The sequence below is a fragment of the Artemia sp. Qi Xiang Cuo genome, chromosome 2 (assembly GCF_049724085.1).
Source record: "Artemia sp. Qi Xiang Cuo chromosome 2, ASM4972408v1, whole genome shotgun sequence".
Taxonomy (NCBI): Eukaryota; Metazoa; Arthropoda; class Branchiopoda; order Anostraca; family Artemiidae; genus Artemia; species Artemia sp. Qi Xiang Cuo.
The window spans coordinates 53,812,264-53,832,148 of NC_142795.1; the positions used below are offsets into that span (position 1 = coordinate 53,812,264).

The 19,885-nt window shown below is 36.4% G+C and overlaps 1 protein-coding gene across 1 annotated transcript; it reads left to right on the forward strand.

Moving 5' to 3' along the window:
- The first annotated feature begins 17,764 nt into the window (after positions 1-17,764).
- LOC148955370 (protein CFDP2-like) lies at positions 17,765-18,553 on the forward strand. Its single transcript, XM_089107151.1, has one exon. The coding sequence runs from the start codon at positions 17,765-17,767 to the stop codon at positions 18,551-18,553; it is 789 nt and encodes a 262-aa protein (XP_088963277.1).
- Positions 18,554-19,885: the final 1,332 nt, after the last annotated feature.

Below are 19,885 nucleotides of genomic sequence, written 5' to 3' on the forward strand. Positions count from 1 at the left end.
TTTTTAACATTATCCACCATCGGTGTCCTCACTAATACAAAACCCCTTTTTTATTTGTTTTTTTCCCCCATCTACAAATTCAGTGTCATACTAGAGAATGACCACCCCCACCCCAAGATTTTCATTTGCTTTCTCGAATATGCTTATTTCTTTCAAGGACACCGGATACTTCCCCTCGAAACAATCAAAATTTACTTAATGGAAATTTTTTCCACCGTTACCTGCAAGTCCGTCGAGATTTTTCATTGATGAATCATCTTTTAATGTTTTATGGGCTCCTGCTAAAAACGCATATTTAAAGCATTGCAGCCCTGTGTCAAATCTGAAACCCTGAACCCCTCCTTTAGCCGACAAATCTGGGTGGCATTTTATTTTTAGATTACCCGCTCCCTTTAAAATAAATTTTTTTTATAATCTACTGAGATTCAGATCCATGCGTTCAGTGCTTAGAATGGTGGACCCACTCCCCCTCTTATTAAACGTATCTAAAGTCGATATTAATTTATTCACCCAGTTGAAAAAGTTGTTTTCGAATTCGTTTAGACCTGGGTAAAAAGTCTGGTTGCCAGTTTAAAAATGAAAAAAAAAATATCCCCAGATGTCCCCTTTTGTAAATAAACTTTTTGATTAACTGATGCTTTAACCTCTCCTTGACCCTCCCATTTCTGAATCTGAATCTCAATTTTTGCTCGAATTCTGTCGATGTAGCTATGGAGAACATTCACGGGGTCTGTTAAAATAATGCCCCTGTCAGCCACATTTTCCTTAGGGGTGTTAAAATCTACCCTATATGTTTGTATAGGACTTAGAGTAGATCCTATCGCATAAAATGCTCGCAATCCTAATAATGGTCCACTAAGTTCATACCTTGTGAAAGTGTTTTCAATTCTTAGGTCACCCTTAGCAATCCTGTTGACAAAAAGACTACCGGAAAAATGAGGGCCATCACTTTTCAAAAGACGGCTAACTTAATAAGATGTAAGTCGGAAATAATGGGGGATACCGTTTGGCGTACTTTCATTAGCACCCTCATCCAAAGAGAGGGGACAATTACCCATGATACTTTGAAATCCCATTCCAGGAAATGCAGAATTTTTCAAAGCTTCCCGCTGAAACTAGAAAATGAATGGATTAAGTTTTTTTTTTCTTTGATGAAAGTCTTATCAAACTCATAGTATACTTTTCTTTTTTTTTTCTTTTTTTTATCAAACAATTTTTTTTTCTTAATTGGATTTAAATTTATCAAACAAATGCGTAATAAATTACAAATTTTTGCTTATAGCATTATTTACAAAACAATACATAATAAATTACAAATTTTGTTAATAACACACATACACATGCGCATATGCATGCACACACACACACACACGCACACACACACACACACACACACACACACACACACACACACACACACACACACACACACACACACACACACACACACACACACACACACACACACACACACACACACACACACACACACACACACACACACACACACACACACACACACACACACACACACACACACACACACACACACACACACACACACACACACACACACACACACACACACACACACACACACACACACACACACACACACACACACACACACACACACACACACACACACACACACACACACACACACACACACACACACACACACACACACACACACACACACACACACACACACACACACACACACACACACACACACACACACACACACACACACACACACACACACACACACACACACACACACACACACACACACACACACACACACACACACACACACACACACACACACACACACACACACACACACACACACACACACACACACACACACACACACACACACACACACACACACACACACACACACACACACACACACACACACACACACACACACACACACACACACACACACACACACACACACACACACACACACACACACACACACACACACACACACACACACACACACACACACACACACACACACACACACACACACACACACACACACACACACACACACACACACACACACACACACACACACACACACACACACACACACACACACACACACACACACACACACACACACACACACACACACACACACACACACACACACACACACACACACACACACACACACACACACACACACACACACACACACACACACACACACACACACACACACACATACACACATACACATACACACACATACAGATAGACATCTACACAAATAAATAGTGAAAATCATAAACAGTCATTCTTTTATATACATACACATAGATCCACACACAGACACACACACACATACATACACACATACATAAACATTGCAACGTTTGACTAATAGCAATAAAATAAAATAAAAAAAAGTCAACCAAAAATTTGTCTTACTACCCCATTTAAAAAAAAGAACTTGATTCTTTTTCCTACAAATCTAGCCATCCGTAAGAAAAAGCGATCAGACTAGAAGCATATTCCTTTTCCTACAAATCTACACCCCCCCTTTTTTTTACCCCACCCCTACACACCCTTTCTTTCTTCACTAATTACCCCCTTTAGTAAAAACACACACGCGCATACAAGTAGCTGATTATAAATTGTTAGCCGAACAAACGATGATCGTTTAATTTTGCTTAAATTAAGACTTCAAATGAAATATGGACAAAAAATTTCACGAGAAGTTCCCTATTTCATTGAAGAATACACGGAGCAAAGACAGGTTTTTTCATATGCTAAGTTTTGTTACACCTTGAAGGAATCTACATTTGATTAGGCTAAGAGACGCGTGCTGACCCGGTTTTTTTTCTTAACTTTAGTACATGAACGTCATCTCTGAGTCGAATGTAAAAGTTAAATTATCAGCAACTTGTTTAAAAAGGGAAGTTGTAAAACGAAATTGTGAGTACGCTATAAAGTTGAAAGCTATCTGATAAATGGTGCTTACCATAGAAGTTGCAGTTAGCTCGTTACAAAGTGACCGTGGTGCATAGCGAATAACGCTTTCTCTCATCGAATTCTGTGCAGAGTTGACACTGTCATGAGAGGACCCTGGTTGGTCCAGTGAACTTGTAATGGATGTGTTATCACCCCATCTTGGTCTCTTTTCGGAGGGAGGGTAATTGCATGAATCCACCTCAACATCCTTAAAAAAGAAGAAAAAATTTAGTAATGAAATAATGCCCTCTAAAGTTTATTCTGGTGTTTGTAGAGCTCTATGTCTCTTAGCACTTTAGAAATATTTAAAAGGAAAAGCTTTTAAAGTAAAATTTGGAAAATTTTGAGTTTGGAGGGAAGGGGGTTAAGTCCCCCTGAAAAAAACATATTTATGCATTTTTAGATATTTTATACTTGAAAGCCTTGAATTACGTAAAATGATAGCTGAAACTGCTTTTCCTCTCTTAATCATCTCTTTTACATGCTCTTTCCATCCTCCATTTGCTGAAAGTGTTACTCCCAAATATTCAAAATTTTCGGTCTTTTTTACATTTTCACCTTTATAATAAAATTCTACTTTTTGATCGTCATTATTCACGCGAATTGCTCTAAAAATCACAATCTCAATCTTTTTAATATTCAACACTAGTTTCTTTCTATCTGAATATTCTTCTAATATACTCAATAAGATTTGGAGCTCCTCTGGTGCCTAGCCTATTAACGCCGCATCATCATCAGCAAAAAAGCAACAGAGATAATGTCAGGTTTCCTAGTGACACCGTAGGGGCCCCCATACCTTTTTTTAAAATGGTCAACAATATCATTTGTATACAACGTGAACAACCTAAGCGAAATACTACTACTACCCTGTTTTTTTTACAACACTACCCTGTTTCTACTACTACCCTGTTTCTACCTCTCTTTTTTGAATATTTACTAAAATTGAAATACATGGACTGTTTAAGATTTAAAAGAAGGAAGCTTTTTAAAAGAGCTAACAGCACAGTGAAAAAAAAAGGGCGTAAGTATGGAAATTCTTCCTTAACTTAATGACGAGACAAAAAAATAGATTTCTTTTTTATTATAGCTAAACTGAGTTATCCTGTGTTTTTAATATTTATTGACATTATTTTTTAAAAGTTAGAAAAAACGGGTGAAAAAAAAGCTTGATAAAGTAATTAAATTATTCCTTAAGTTAATAGCGATACAAAAAAAAATAGATTTCTTTTTTATTATATAGAAACTGACCGACACTGTTTTTGAATATTTATAAAATTGTTTTTTTAAAAGAGCTAAAAAAACAATGAAAAAAAAGCGTAATATAGTAATGAAATTCTTCACTAACAAAATGAAGAGACAAAAAAAAAATAGATTTCTTTTTTTATAGCGAAATTTATTTCAATGGTTTATTGAATATCTATATAAAAGCTTTTTTTAAAAGACCTAAAAAGACGTTAAAAAAAAGCGTGATAACTGAATTAAATTCTAAACTAAATAAATGAATAGACAAAAAAAAATAGATTTCTTTTTTATTATAGCGAAAATGACTGATCCTGTTTTTTGAATATTTAGCGAAATGCTTTTTTAAAAGAGCTAACAGCACAGTGAAAAAAAAGGGCGTAAGTAAGGAAATTCTTCCTTAACTTAATGGTGAGACAAAAAAATAGAGTTCTTTTTATTTTAATAATTAGAAAATTTTACTCACCAGAAGTCGCTTAGAATATTCCATATCTATGTAAATGATTGCAAAAATTCAGATACTAGTGGATTGAATGAACTGTTCAAACTGTAGAAAGTTCTAATCTGAAACCTGAATATATACAAAAAATAATTGAATATTTGGGCAGCTAAAAAAGACGTACCGGTTTTTCTGACACGGATTTGCCCTAAAAAAAAACATGTATATCATGAAATAGAAATCTAGTCCACGTAAATTATGTCAAAAAAACTTGTCTGGTAGGTTTTGTATAATTCCATATTCAATTGACATCAATAGCAATGATCAGTCTAGTGGAAAGGTGCCATGGAATGTAAAGGCCGCAATACACAGGATGGAACATAAAGTCCTCAAAGTATAACCTTGATTACTACTAAAAGGGCAGTCGCCCTTTCATTTTCCAATCGAATGAGTCTTCTTTGAAGTTTTTACAACATCGCTTTCTATAAGGACCGTATATGCCCCAGGCCATAACTTACAATCCTTGCCCTGAGGGCTGGGGGGGATTGTCATCCTCAAAGACATAATTTACATAACTTTCAAATACGTTGAAAAAATGGCTATCTCAAAATTTTTATTGTTTGTGCCTGGGGAAATGGTGGGCGCGAGAGGGGGTTAGTTGCCCTTCAATCATTTTCAACTATTAAAAAGGGCACTAGCCATTTCAATTTGTAATCGAATGAGCCCTTTTTGAAGTTTATACAGAAACACTTTCTATAAGAACTATAAATGCCCCCAGGGCATAAATTACAATCCGTGCCCTGAGGGCTGTGGGGGGAGGGGCTGTCATCCTTAAAGACCTAATTCCCAAAACTTTCAACTACGTTGAACAAAATGGCTATCTCAAAATTTTGATTGGATGTGTTTGGGGAAAAGGTGGGCGTGAGAGGGGGGTTAGTTGCCCTCCAAAAACTTTCAACTATTAAACGAGGCATGGAGTCCTAGTGAAAAAAAAGAAAGATATGTGACTGATTTTTTATTTTCAGGAGTACGGGAGAAGAAAATGAAACACTATTGCCAGGAAGTGTTCAAAATATATATATTTTTGTAAAAATATTTTTGTGTAATATTGTATTTTTATTACATAGAAAATAATAAATACTATATGTAAATAATGGGTAAATTTCATGAATTACAAACCTTTCCCCAGGGGTGCTGGGGGTCATGTTATTCCCAAAGGTAGACTTACTGAACCTTGCAACTATGTTGAACAAAATGACAAACTCAAAATTTTGATCGGACAACTTAGGGGAAAAAGTGGCGTCGGAGGGGGCTAGTTGCCCTCCAATCTTTTTGGTCACTTAAAAAGTGCTCTAGAATTTTTAATTTCCACTTCGACTGAGCTCTCTTCCGATATTCTAGGACCACTGGGTGGATACGTTCACCCCTGAAAAAAAAAAATACGCATCCGGATCTTACTTCTGGCAGAAAATACAAAATCCCACATTTTCGCATATGGGAGCTTAAAACCTCTGCAGTAGGGTTGTCTGATAAGCTGAATCTGATTGTGTACTTTTCATTAAGATCCTTTGACTTTTAAAGGGAGTTTCCCCCCTTTTTTTGAAAATCAGACAACTTTTCTCCGGCTTGTAGATTTTGACGAGTAACATTAAACTTAATCAATCGTTCGTGGTAACGAACTATAAGTAAGGAACGATTCGGCTCAATTGTAACCAAAACTCTAAGAAACAGAGTCTTTATGACAATAGTTACATCAAAAGAATTTGATTTATACTGCTTACTCAAAACATGTAAAATTCAATGGGCTTAATGAAACCCATCAAAAGTTACGAGCCTGAGAAAATAGGCCCAATTTTTGAAAAAGGGGGAAACACCCCCCCCCCCAAAAAAAAAACAAAACAAGTAATCTTAATGAAAATCGCATAATCAGGTTCAGTATAGCAGAAAGCCCTATTGCAGAGTTTTCAAGCTCCTGTATACAAAATGTGGTATTTTGCATTTTTGCCGGAAGAAAGATTACGGATGTGCTTTATTTTATGTTTTACCCAGGGGTTATCGTAACGACCAGTGATCTGAGAAGATCGGGAGAAGGCTCATTTCATCGGAAATAAAAAGTTATAGTGCCATTTATAAGTTATCAAAAATATTGCCAGCGCCCCTTTTTTCCTAAAGTCGCCCAATCAAAATTTTGATGTAGCCATTTTGTTCAGTATAGTAAAAAAAATCTAATAGCTATGTTTTTGAGGATGACTTGACCGCCGAGTCCCCGAGAAAAAGGAGGCAATCTATGGACTTTGCCCACTGTTTACGTATAGTATTGGTTATTGGGAAGTATACAAACATTTCTCAATGGGGGAGTTTCCTGGTGGTGGTGGGTAGGTTATGCGGGAGGACCTTTCTATGTAGAAATCTTTCGCGGGGTAAGAGAATTTTTCATGGGAGGGGGAGCCAGATTCCCCGATATTATTTAAAAATACTATAAGAAATTAAATAGAAAAAAGCATTTTGAACTGAATGTAAGGAGCAACATTAAAACTTAAAACGAATAGAAATTAGTAAGTATATGAGGGTGGGTGCCCCCCATCAATACCTCGTTCTTTACGCTAAAGTTTTTTTTAGCCCATTGTTTACGTAAAGAATTTATGATTAGAAAAGGGAGGTATGTTTGATCCTGGGCCTCCGAAAAGCTAGAGGTATAAATACGAAGCTTTTAGGGAATGTTGTGGGGAATATGCATGCAGGATATCAAAAGGATATATCAGCAATATCTTGGAAGCGGCTTGTGGTACTAAACTAAACCTTTCAGGGCTTGATGGGAGGGGGGGAGGTCAACTGACCAAAAGACAATAGTGCACACTGCTACTACAACTGCTATTACTTCTACTACTTCTGGTACTACTAGTACTACTACTGCTACTACTGCTACTAATGCTACTACTACTACTACTACTACTACTACTACTACTACTACTACTAATACTAATACTACTATTACTACTACTACTACTACTATTACTACTACTATTGCTATTGCTGCTGCTACAGCTACTACTACTACTACTACTACTACTACTACTACTATTAGTACTACCACTACTACTACTGATACTACTGCTACTGCTACTACTTCTACCACTACTACTACTTCTACTACTACTACTACTAATATAACTAATACTATTATTATTACTATTATTATTATTATTACCGCTACTCCTACGGCTAAAACTACTACTAAGGCTAAGGGTATTAAGGTGAAAAATTTAGGGAATGTTGAGAGGTATTGTGAACTAACCAAAAGGCAAAATGTATTCACTGTAACAACTGCTACTCCTACTGCTACTACTACTACTACTACTACGACTACTACTACTTCTAAGGCTAAGGGTATTAAGGTCGAAATTTCAGGGAATGTTGAGGGGAACGCTTCAGGAATGTTGAGAGGAAATTACAGAGAATGGGGTCCTCTCCCTCTCCACATTTTGTGTCGGTAAGCATATAAATAGAAATTTTTATATTAGAAGTGAAAATATTTTTTCTCCAAAAAGAAGGGAGGTATCACCCACAGACCCCATGTTTAGGCTAACTCCAATAGAAAAATATTATAGATTCATTTCTAAGCACATCCCCTACAGCACACAAGTTAGGTGATTTGGACATGAATATGCATTTTTTAAGGTATCAGGCAACCCCTCTCATCTACACAATGACTCATCATCCCTCCTTCATAACAGCTGATGCACAATTAAATATCACTGTGCATGTGTTAACAAATATCAAGGGAATCAGAGTAGTTAAACGAAGCTTTGAAATAAATTTCTACATTAACCATTTATCTTGCATGGACTACCTGCCTTTTCATGAAGGAATGTACAACCGCATGGCATTGCTGTCTTTGAAACAGGGAAGCTTAATATTTAGTTTAATCCTTTAAAAAAATTGACCCTTTCAGATTTTTCAATCAATAGTGACTTGGCCCTATTTGGGGCAAAATTGTAGTTTTCTACAGTTCGTTTTCCTTACGTTCAAACGTAATTTTCAATAATTTAATCAAAATGGAAAGTTTCGTAGAAAAAAGAGTAAAAAAAAAATAGATTCTCAGACACTAATATTGACCTTAATCAAATTATTCCTTAGGAATCTTGAAGAAGTACAAAATTTTGTATCACAAGTCTCTAAAAGCTAATTCCATGTTCTTGGCGAATCCAACATTACGTGATTCCTAAGAAGTTTACTTTTTGAGCTTGGAAATTTAATTTTTCTTCTTGTTTATACTATTTAGTAGGCTAGAAAAAAAAATATCTTTTGAAGAATTGCTGAGAGTTTTACAAACTTTAGAGGAGCGTTTCCTCTCCATTTCACGATTCCCAAAAAAAAATTATTTTCATCTAATATTGTTACCGAGCTAGAGACCGATGATTACAAGAAAAGAAATACAAAAATAAAAACGCAAAAGTAAGAGAGCTTTTATAACACAAATACCACAATTTTAAGCAGTTTTCTAACCCCCCAATTTCTCAAAATGTCGCAGTGTCATTTACAGCTAATTAAAGACTAAGTTTTATTCAGCTTTCAGTTTTACACACATTCAAAAGGAATGCATTTAAAAAGAAAAAAAAGTGGCAAATCTAAGAGCGTTTTTAGAATAGTAAAACTGACTTAACTGTGACAAATTTGTGTGCTGTTTAGCCCCACCACTGCTCTTTTGTCTTTATTATTATTATTTGGTTATTCGTCTGTAACTTCGTAACGATAATAGATAGCTATTCAATTTTTTCCCGATTTATAAATCGTGAAACAAAGAAGAAAAATACCTCTGAAATTGAGGTAAATCCTAGAAATTATACTGAATCTTTTTTTTCTATAGCATGCTAAATAGTATAAACAAGAAGCAAAAATAAACTGCTCTAACTCCAAAAATGAAGATCTGATTGATCATTGAAAATCAGACTCCTGTAGAACATGAAGTTATCTTTTCAAGCCTGAAATTGATAATTTTGTATTACTTCGATATTTCTACGAATAATTCTTAAAATCTTCGTATTGAAATCCCGAATCCGAATTTTGGCATTTCTTATGTTTTTTTTTATCAAATAGTAACTTTCAATTTGATAGGAGTTGACAGAATCTTGTGTGCATTTTATATTTTGACCCCAAAGAATGCTTGACCGAACATGGCCGGTGAAGCTGGCCCAACCGCATCTTTACTCGTGAGTGGGGGGAAAGGAAGGGATGTCGAGAAAAAGGGGGTATTGAAATTCAAAATTCTTGTCTACAGGACATCTACAAGAAACGATTTTGGGATCCTGACCAAACTTGGTCGGAAGTGTTGTGTGAGTCTACGAGTCACGGAAAGGAGGAGGGGTCTCTAAATTCTTTTCTCTAGGACACCTTGGACATCAGGATGCTGTCGGATTTCAAATAAACGTAGTGAAATTTAAAAAAATAAGTATTCTAGTTGTAGTTTTAGGAAGTAAATATCTGATCCAAATATATGATCTAAAGTGCAAATTATGTTCTGGTCTTCAGAAGGCATGAAGGGTGTTAGTCATACTCGTGTTAAATTCTGATTGTTTTGATTTTGCATCAGTTATTTATTCTAATTTTCGTTGAAATATTTCAACGAAAATTTTTTCTTGAAATAAACACCCCTACATGAAAAAGGGTGTTAGCCGTACTCATGTTAATTTCTGCTTGTTTTGAGTTTGTATCAATTATTTATTTTAATTTATGTTCGTGTTGGGTTTCATCTATTTATTGATGGTGATTTGTGGAAATTTTACGCTTAGAAGATTATTTGAGTTTATTTCGGCTCATTTTTTGTTGAAAGAGGCTCTTTACTTTTCTTTGAAAAGATTTTTTTTGTTGAAAAAGTTTTTTAAAATTAATTTCTGTTTGTTTTTATTGACTTGGTCTTTGTCATGGAAAAAGAAATTAATATTTTAAATCTCCTCGGGTTTTTTCCATAAGAATTCATAGTTTGGCTTGCTATTTGTATGTTGGAGAAAATATTTCAACGATTTTTAACAACATACACCCTTTTGAAAATCTCGTAACTAATAGTGCTGTTAAATTTAGTTTTACACCTTCTCAAGTTGACCTGAAAACTAAAACTTCATAGCATGACCCAAAAATTTCATCTATGCTCTTTGACAACCTGGATACACTTAAACTCTTTTTATTTTATGATATTGTAAGAGCAGAAGCATTAATGGTAGTAGCCTTGGATTTTTCAACTATATACCCTCAGTTGTTCTTGGGATATTGCTGAAATGTCTTGCTGGCAATCAGCATACACACACTCCCTTTTGATTTAGCTTTAAGGCAACATTTACTTTTAAAGCATAACAGGCGAATTGCATACATTTGGAGGGTTGACATACCCAATATCCCCTGAAACATAGTTACTGGACCGTTCAAATATGCTGAACAAAATGGCTATCTCAAAATTTTGATCGAATGTGTTAGAAAATTAATGGGATCGAAAAGGCAGATACTTGTCCTCCAATTAGTTTTGATTTTTAGAAAGGACACTAAACTTTTAATTTTCCATCAGATTAGCTGCTTTAAAAGTTTCTATGTTATTGGTATCTATGATATCACCTAGTTGCATATGATATTGCTTATATGCCCTTTTGAAAACCTTTATGTATAGGCTATAGTTTGTTCCTTTAATCGAAACTCCCCCTAAACGTTTCCTAAAAGGTTCACCTTAATACCCTTAGTTAGTTACAGCAATCATAGTAGTAGCATTAATAGTGTACACATAGTGTCTTCTGTCTAGTTCAAAATCCGCCATAACTTAGCCTGAAAGGTTCAACTTAACAATGTAGGCCACTCTTGGGATATTGCTGTGTCACACTTTTGACAATCTAAATGCTCAGAGTTCGTTTTGATTTAGTTCAATATACGCCAAAATATTCCTTAAAAGCTTCACCTTCACATCCTTAGGCACAGTTCTAATAATAGTCACAGTAGAAGTATTAGTACTAGTAGTAGTATTAAAACTAAAAGCACTAGCCCTAGTAGCCGTAGTAGCATTACCATATTACCTTTTGGACAGTTGGACATCCCCCTCGTCAAGTCCTGGCTGTTGTCATAGCCATTGCTATGACATGGCCGATATGTCCTTTTGATAACATGTATATCCATATACTTCCTTAAATTTTCCTCTTAATACTGTTAGTCTTACAAGTCAAGGGCGCCGGCAGAAAATTTTTCAGGGAGGGGGGCACACGCCAAAATAGCAGTGGTGGTTGGGTGGCAGGGAATATACTTCAGGATATGTTTTTGTAGGAATAAGTTTATTTTTAAGTACTTTTAGGAGAAAAACTCTCAAATAAAAAGAGAAATTAAATTGCATCCAAAATTAAACAAATTACAGTAAATTTTAAACGACAAGGATTCCTAGCAAAGGAATCAATTTATTTAATCAATACCATATTTGATCATTAAGCGTTTAATCTTAAAAGAAAATCAAGCTCAGACCAAAATTACAGAAAGATTTATTGCTTTGATAGATTATAACAGATGTAGAGTTGTCTTCGTGCCTTTTGTCGTATCCTACGCCTTAGAATAGTTTACAGAAGGAGAAGAGACACTTAAAAATCATCCTGCCTGCATAAATACCACGTTTTGATTTTAAAACGGCCATGTAAAATGTATCTGTATCATAATAGGACAATTCACCCCCTAAAACTTAAATCCCTTATATATTCAGACATAAAAAAACTAGTATAGCAAAAGAAAAACAAAATTTAAACTTAACTATCCTGCTGTCAAATTGACCCACTTTCTTTTTATTATCCTATTAAACTAAATAAAATGAACAGGTTCAAAAAATTTTTCGTCACAATCAAATAGTCTGTGATAAAAAACTGGAAGTTAAAAGTCACTTGGGCAAATAGTCACCAAAACCAAAAATAGAATTCTCATGAAAATTGCTACACCGGCAGTATCAGCTTCTTATGCTGATTCTAAATATATAAAATTATGTCAGTTTATTGTTGCTCACCAAAAACAAAATCTGAGAAAATTTGCCTGATTTTTGAAAAAAAGGGAAACACCCCCAATAAAAAAACACCTTTTATTAGAAACATCATATCAGAGAACCCAACCGTAGAGGTATCAAGCTCCTAACTTCAAAATGTAGAATTTCGCTTTTTTTTCGTTGCATGTTTATTTGTTTTATTTTTTCCCAGGGGTGATTGTATCAAACCGTAGGCCCAAGATAATTGGAAGGGAGCTCACTCAAACGTAATTTTAAATCTTTTGTTTTAATGACCATACAGATTGGGCCAGGAGAGAGTCTTGTTTTATGCCATTTTAGGGCACCTAACTACGACTTTACACCAAAGAGGACGAATTTGCAATTAATTTAAATTTCTGAGAAGCTAATTGATTTAAAAGTATCAATAAGTATACTTTAGGCTTCCCAGTAGCAAAAGAAGTAATGCCACACGGTGGCAGTACTGGATTCAACCAAGTTGATTCGCTTTACTTGTATTGAAATTAGGCTACTTTTGATGATCCGTAATTGAGTATCAGCTATAATGAGGGGGGGGGGAGGGTGAGTCATTCTTTAGGTGAGGGTAGGGTAGATTCCTAAAAAAGTACATTTTAATGGAAAAAATGTTTACTCTCCATGTGGCTTCAGATAAATGTTGAAGGAGGGAGGGGGAGAGGAATTAATTAAAATGTTTCTCTATACAACTAAAATGTTACATTCCCATTGTCTACCAACACAGAGGTGGACAAGGCAAGACAGGCCATCATTAGCCCCACCAGGAAACTTTTTTGGGGTGGCAAATGCTGCTAGGAACTTAGCTTTCATCAATTTTAAATGGTAAAAAATTTTCTTTTTCTATTTATATGAAGTACTTCAATGTATTTAAACAAATGTATATAATGTATTATCGATAATAAAATACTATTGTAGAGCCTGTGATGGCTTCAGTTATGAAGAAGATCAAAGGCCCCACAGAATATCCATTCATACAAACAATAGTACTCCTTTTCATCCAATCGAAGTTCTTTAGTAGTAGATGTAAATGTTGATGTTAAATTGTAAAGTAGATGTTAGTAGTAGATGTTAAATTGTAAATTTAAACGTAGGACGGTACTAATCAAAGTAAAATTGTTGATTTACACATTTAAAACGCAATTAACCGGGGATTTGAGGGACCGATACTTCAAATTATATCTTGGATATGATTTTGAAAACAATCAGAAATTAAATAAAAAAGGAGCTTTTCAACTGAAAGCAAGGAACAAATTTGAAACCTATTTGAAGAGATTATTCTTTATATGAAGGAGGCGGTCTCCGCCTTACTCTTTATTGTGTAGTTTGGCTTTTGTCCAAATTCTTAAAGAAAATTTGCAAGTGAAAAAAAAAGATTATACAAAGCATTAAAATACTTTTGTTTAATGAGCAAGTTGTTGAGTAGGGTGCAGTCTCCCTTATATACCGAGAAACATCAATTTGTTTTAAGTTTTAAGCGGGCTCCTTACTTTAGCTGAAAAACCTTTTTTATTTGTTTAATTACATTTCATGAAACTGTAAAGTCTTACGAATACAATAATTTTGGTAACGCAGAAAAAACCATCAATATTTCAGTGATCTTTGTTTGGATTTTGATGGGCAATCAAACAGTTCCTGGTAACAAACTGTAAGTAAAGAGGAAAATTCTAAAATACGGAATTTTGACACCAATAGATATTTCTAAATTTTTACTTATTATGCTAATTCCAAATATATAAGTTTCATTAAGTTTAGTCTTACCCATCAAAATGTACGAGCCTGAGAAATTTTTTCAGATTTTCGAAAAAAGAGAAAAAAGACCCTCTGGAAGTCATGGAATTCTAATGAAAATCACACCATCAGATTCAGCGTATCCTCTGAATCTGATGGAAAGAATCCTCTTGTGAAGGTTTTAAGCTCATATCTGCAAAACTATGGAATTATATTATTTTCGAACAGTTCGTGGTAACGAACAGTAAGTAAGGAGCGACCCAGCTCAAAAGTAACCAAAACTTTAAAAAACAGTACTCTAAATTTTGATACCAGTAGATGCATCTACAGAATCAGGTTTTTATGCTGATTTTAAATATATAAGTTTTATCAAGTTTAGTTTTACCTATCAAAAGTTCCGAGCCTTAAAAAATTTGCTTTCTTTTCGAAAAAGTGGGAAACACCCCCTAAAAGTGATAGAACCTTAACGAAAATCCAACCATCAGATTAAGCGTAACGGAAAACCCTAATGTAGATGTTTCAAGCTCCTATCTGCAAAAGTGTGTAATTTTGTATTTTTTTGCCAGAAGAAAGATAACGGATGCGTGTTTATTTGTTTTTTGTTTTGTTTTTCCCAGAGGTGATCGTATCGATCCAGTAGTCCTAAGATATCGTGAGAGGGCTCATTCAAATGAAATTAAAAGTTATAGTGCCCTTTTTCAGTGACCAAAAACATTGGAGGGCAAATAGGCCCCCTCCCAAGCTCCTTTTTTTGCCAAAGTCACCCAATCAAAATTTTGAGATAGCCATTTTGTTTGGAATAGCCGAAAATTTAATAAATCTGTCTTTGAGGAAGACTTAATCCCCTACCGTTCCCGGGGGAAGGGCTGGAAGTTATGAACTTTGCCCATTGTTTACTTATAGTATTGGTTATTGGTAAGTATACAGACGTTTTCAGGAGGGATTTTTTTTCTGGTGGGATTTTTTTTACGTGGGAGAATCTTTCCATGTAGGATGTTTTCTTGGGAGAAGGGACACTTCTATGAAGGAAGCGCCGGATTTCCCAGCATTATTTAAAAAACGATAGGAATTTAAATAAAAAAACAAGTTTTTTCAACTGAAAGTAAGGAGCAACATTAAAACTTAAAAGGAACAGAAATTATTACGTATATGAGGGGGTTCGCCCCCTAGTCAATACCTCGCTATATACGCTAAAGTTTTTTTTTAGGACTTTCAAACGAGCTATCTATTCTAATTAAACGGCCTTTGTGATTCAGGGGATTGTGATCCAAACAAAATTCAAACTTTAGCGTAAAGAGCGAGGTATTGATTAGGGGGCGAACCCCCTTATATACGTAATAACATATGCGTAATAAAAAGCAATAAAAAAATAAGCGATACGGCTCAATAGTAATCGAAACTTAGAAAAAAACGGAATTTTGATGCCAATAAATATATCAAAAGAATGGGCTTATAATGCTGGTTCAGCATTATAATGAATCATTATGCCAATTAAACGAAGATAGTGTTTAAGAAGTCGTTCTTAAAGGATTGGGAGATAATTCGTAAGTTATGTATATTTATTACTAATAAAAACGTTCGTTAATAAGATTAAAAGTTCTAGTACCCTTTTTCAGGAACCCAAGAAATTGGAGGGCAAATAGGCACCCTCCCCCGCGCTTTTTTCTCAAATTCGTACGATCAAAATTTTTAGAAATTCATTTAGCCAAAAAAAGTAAAGTTAATATGCAAATTTCGTTTGAAGTATTCATATACGGTTTGCTCATTTCAAAGCCTGCATTAATTCAAAAACTTTCAGAAATTAAATAAAAACAATCAATTTCTTTTTAATAGAAAGTAAGGAGTGACACTAAAACTTAAAACGAACAGAAATTATTCCGTATATGAACGGGGTTGCCTCCTCCTCAACACCTCGCTCTTTACACTGAAGTTTAAATTTTCTCGTAATTCTATAAGAACGACATCTGAAACACTATGTTTGTTTAATTTTAACAGTGAGAAGCTTTTTCAAAAGTACTAAAAACTTTAGCGTGCAGAGCGAGGTGTTGAGGAGGCGACAACCCCATTCATAAATAGAATAATTCCTGTTCTTTTTAACTTTTAGTGTCACTCCGTACTTTCTGTTAAAAAAACTTGTTTTCTTTTTTTTATTTAATTGCCTCCTCAACACGCCGGAGTTTACGCTATAAATTTTGTCCTAATTCTTCAAAAACAGCTCCTGAAACACAAGGGTCGTTTAATTAGAACATTACGTGACTTTTCTAAAGTGCTGAAAAACTGTAGCGTGGAGAGCAAGGTGCTGAGGAGGGGAGAGCCCCCTTCATATACGTAATAATTTATTTTTTCGTTTTAAGTTTTAATGTTGCTCCTTACTTTCAGTTGAAAAAACTATGTATAGTTTATAGAAACTATAAACTTTCATTACTATGAAAAATTTGATTTTTTTTGCTACTCCAACCAAATACAATAAAAAAATATTTGTGGAAAACTGGAAAGGGGTCACTCAGTCACAAATTAGAACTTATATTTTCCTTATTCAGGGCCAAAATCAATTGGCAGGCAGCCAACAATGGAGCAACGCACTTTTTTTCCTTGCTTTTCCCCTATTCTGCTCTCTTTCCTTTGGTTTCCGTATAATTACTTCCTAGTCCCAAATTTCCAGGGGGAAATAGCTTCTGCCCCCCCCCTGCTGTCGCCCCAGGTCCAGGTAGTTGTAATAGAAGTAGTAGTTGTATTAGTAGTAGTAGTTAACAGTAGTAGCAGTAGTATTCATATCAGTAGTACCATGTACATGTTGCCTTTTGGTCTGTTGAACACCCCCCTCACGATGCCCTGGAAGTTTCATTTTGATACGGTAAGCTGTTCCCAAAACATGGCTGATGTGCCCTTTTGACTCCTTTTGACACCCTTTTAATCTAAATACTCTTAGCCTTATATGCACATAGTGTGATTTGATTTAGTTCAAATTTTCTTCTATATTCTATAAAATTTTTATCTTCATACGCTTAGCCTTAATAGTACTAGCATCATAAGTGTAGTGGTAGTAGGAAGAGCGGTAGTAGCGGTAATAGTGTTGTACTCCAACCTCCCGACCTCCTAGGTGGGAATCAGGGCCTGATAAGCACGAGTGCTCCCGAGCTATGGTTGGGGCCTCGGAGCGAGGATTCACGCCCCCGTCCCAAGCGAGCCGGGAGGAGAGCCCTAAGTTGCACCTCACAGCGGTGGAGTGGTGTAACATTCTATTAGTAGCCTTGCCCGACAAATAGAATGGCTAACGCAACGGGGCGCCAAGGGTCTGGGGAGCCTTTGGTCAAGTTAATTCCTATGAAACACCAATGGATACTGAAGATCAAATACAAAGATATACTACTATTACGGCGTTCGTGGTAGCCGACGCGGACCAGGTCAGGGTGGTGCCTGGCCCGACAAGTATGCAAGCCGCACGATCAAGAAAACATTTGAATATTGGCGCGTGGAATGTTCGCAGCTGCAAGCTGGAATCCACGCAACTGCTCCTTGCAAGGGAGCTGCAGAAGTATAAAATCAACGTTTGTTGTCTGTCAGAAACGAGACTTAATGATGTTCTGTCCAAAAAGTTGACCGTTTCCGAATCTGACTCATTCCAGTTCTATAACTCGGGTCCCAATGATGGTTCCGGCCAGCAAGGAGTTGGGTTCCTAATAGACGGTCCTACTGCATCATGCGTCACCTCTTGGGAGCCAGTGTCATCAAGGATCGCCACGATCAGACTGAGAGGCCACATTAGCCACATAACCATAATCGCCGTGTACGCTCCGATAAGGGACAGTTGTCACGCGGTCAAAGATGCCTTTTATTATGACCTACAAAGAATCATCGACAAGACACCAAGGCGTGACATACTCTTTGTAGCTGGAGACTGGAATGCCCGGCTTGGCAGAGTAGACCCCGACATAGCAGCAGTTATTGGCCGCCACACCGTTGGTGACAGATGCATCAATGGAGAAAGGCTCTTACAGCTTGCCAGATACAACAACCTATGCGTCACAAACACTCTCTTTGAGCACAAGAAACTCCACCTCGTTACATGGCGTTCGAAAGACGGCGTAACAACAGCCCAGATCGACCACACCTTAGTCAGCTGAAGATGGAGGAGCTCCTGCACAGATGCCCGGGTATACAGAGGAGCAGACACAGGATCTTTAAATGGATCCGACCACTATCTCCTCACTTGCAAAGTCCGTCACCGCCTTAGTAGACAGACGCGACAGAAGGCAGGGAAGCGCTTCGATGTTTCGAAACTAAGATGCCCGGAAATCAAAGCCGACTTCGAGTTAAAGCTAAGCAACCGGTTCGATGCCTTGAATCGTCTCTTACTCGTCGATGAAGAATGGGCGCAGATAAAAATTGCGACACAGGACGTAGCTGAGGAGGGGCTTGGCCACACAAAACGAAAACAGTGAGCCTGGATCTCTGACCACACCATAGAACTAGTTGAGAAGAAGCGACAGCTCGTGGGAGGTGCAAAAGAACCCTTAAAAGTAGCCCGCAACGCCGTTAAACAGTCACTTAACCAGTACAGATAACAGTACTGGTCATATCGGGCTAATGTGTTGGAGCAAGCGTCCAGGAGCCACAACCGCAGGAAAATTTAAAAACTACTGAAATAAGCGACAGAAAAAGATCCTGTAACGGTTGACACACTGAAAGATAAGTCCGAAAAACTCATCCAAACAGAAGAAGGACGCATGAAACGCTGGCAAGAGCATTTTTCTGAGCTGCTGAACCCTGTCAAAACCCCGTGCAATCTACCTACCTTCTCGAGTGCAGCTAGAGAGCCCTACGCAGTAAACCTCGATCCGCCCAGTATTGAGGACGTACAAAAAGCGCTGAAGTGCATGAAAAACAATAAAACTCCTGGAGAGGATGGGATCCTTTCTGAAATGTTCAAGGCCTCACCAACTCTACTATACCGCCTAACCGACCTGTTTGTCCAGGTGTTACTGCTGTTGATTTAGGAGGTGTAACTGTATTGTGTGTGTATACATGCCAACTAATTATCATAATGCTACTTCAAAGCATAAATTCGCGTTAGCATATGCCAGTTTATCAAAATTCACGCACAAAATTAGGGCATCAGGGGAAAAAATTCTTCTTTGTAGAGACTTTAACACAGATTTAAAGAATGATAATGCTTCACTTTCTCAGAAGTTAAAAGCCTCTTTTCCATCTGACCTACATATTTTACAAGAAGATCCTAATTACACGTATCTGCCCAATTCCGGTAGCACCTCAGATTTAGATTTAATTATAACTGATCTTTAAGAATCGACGAGCCTTAACGTACAAGTATCACAAGATTCTTTAATTAGTGACCATTAACATCTAGAACTGTCCTGCTCGTTTCCAGCGTCATTAACTGGTGGATCAGGGGTGAGGAAACGGTTCGCAAAGAGGTCGTGGGATAAAATAGATAT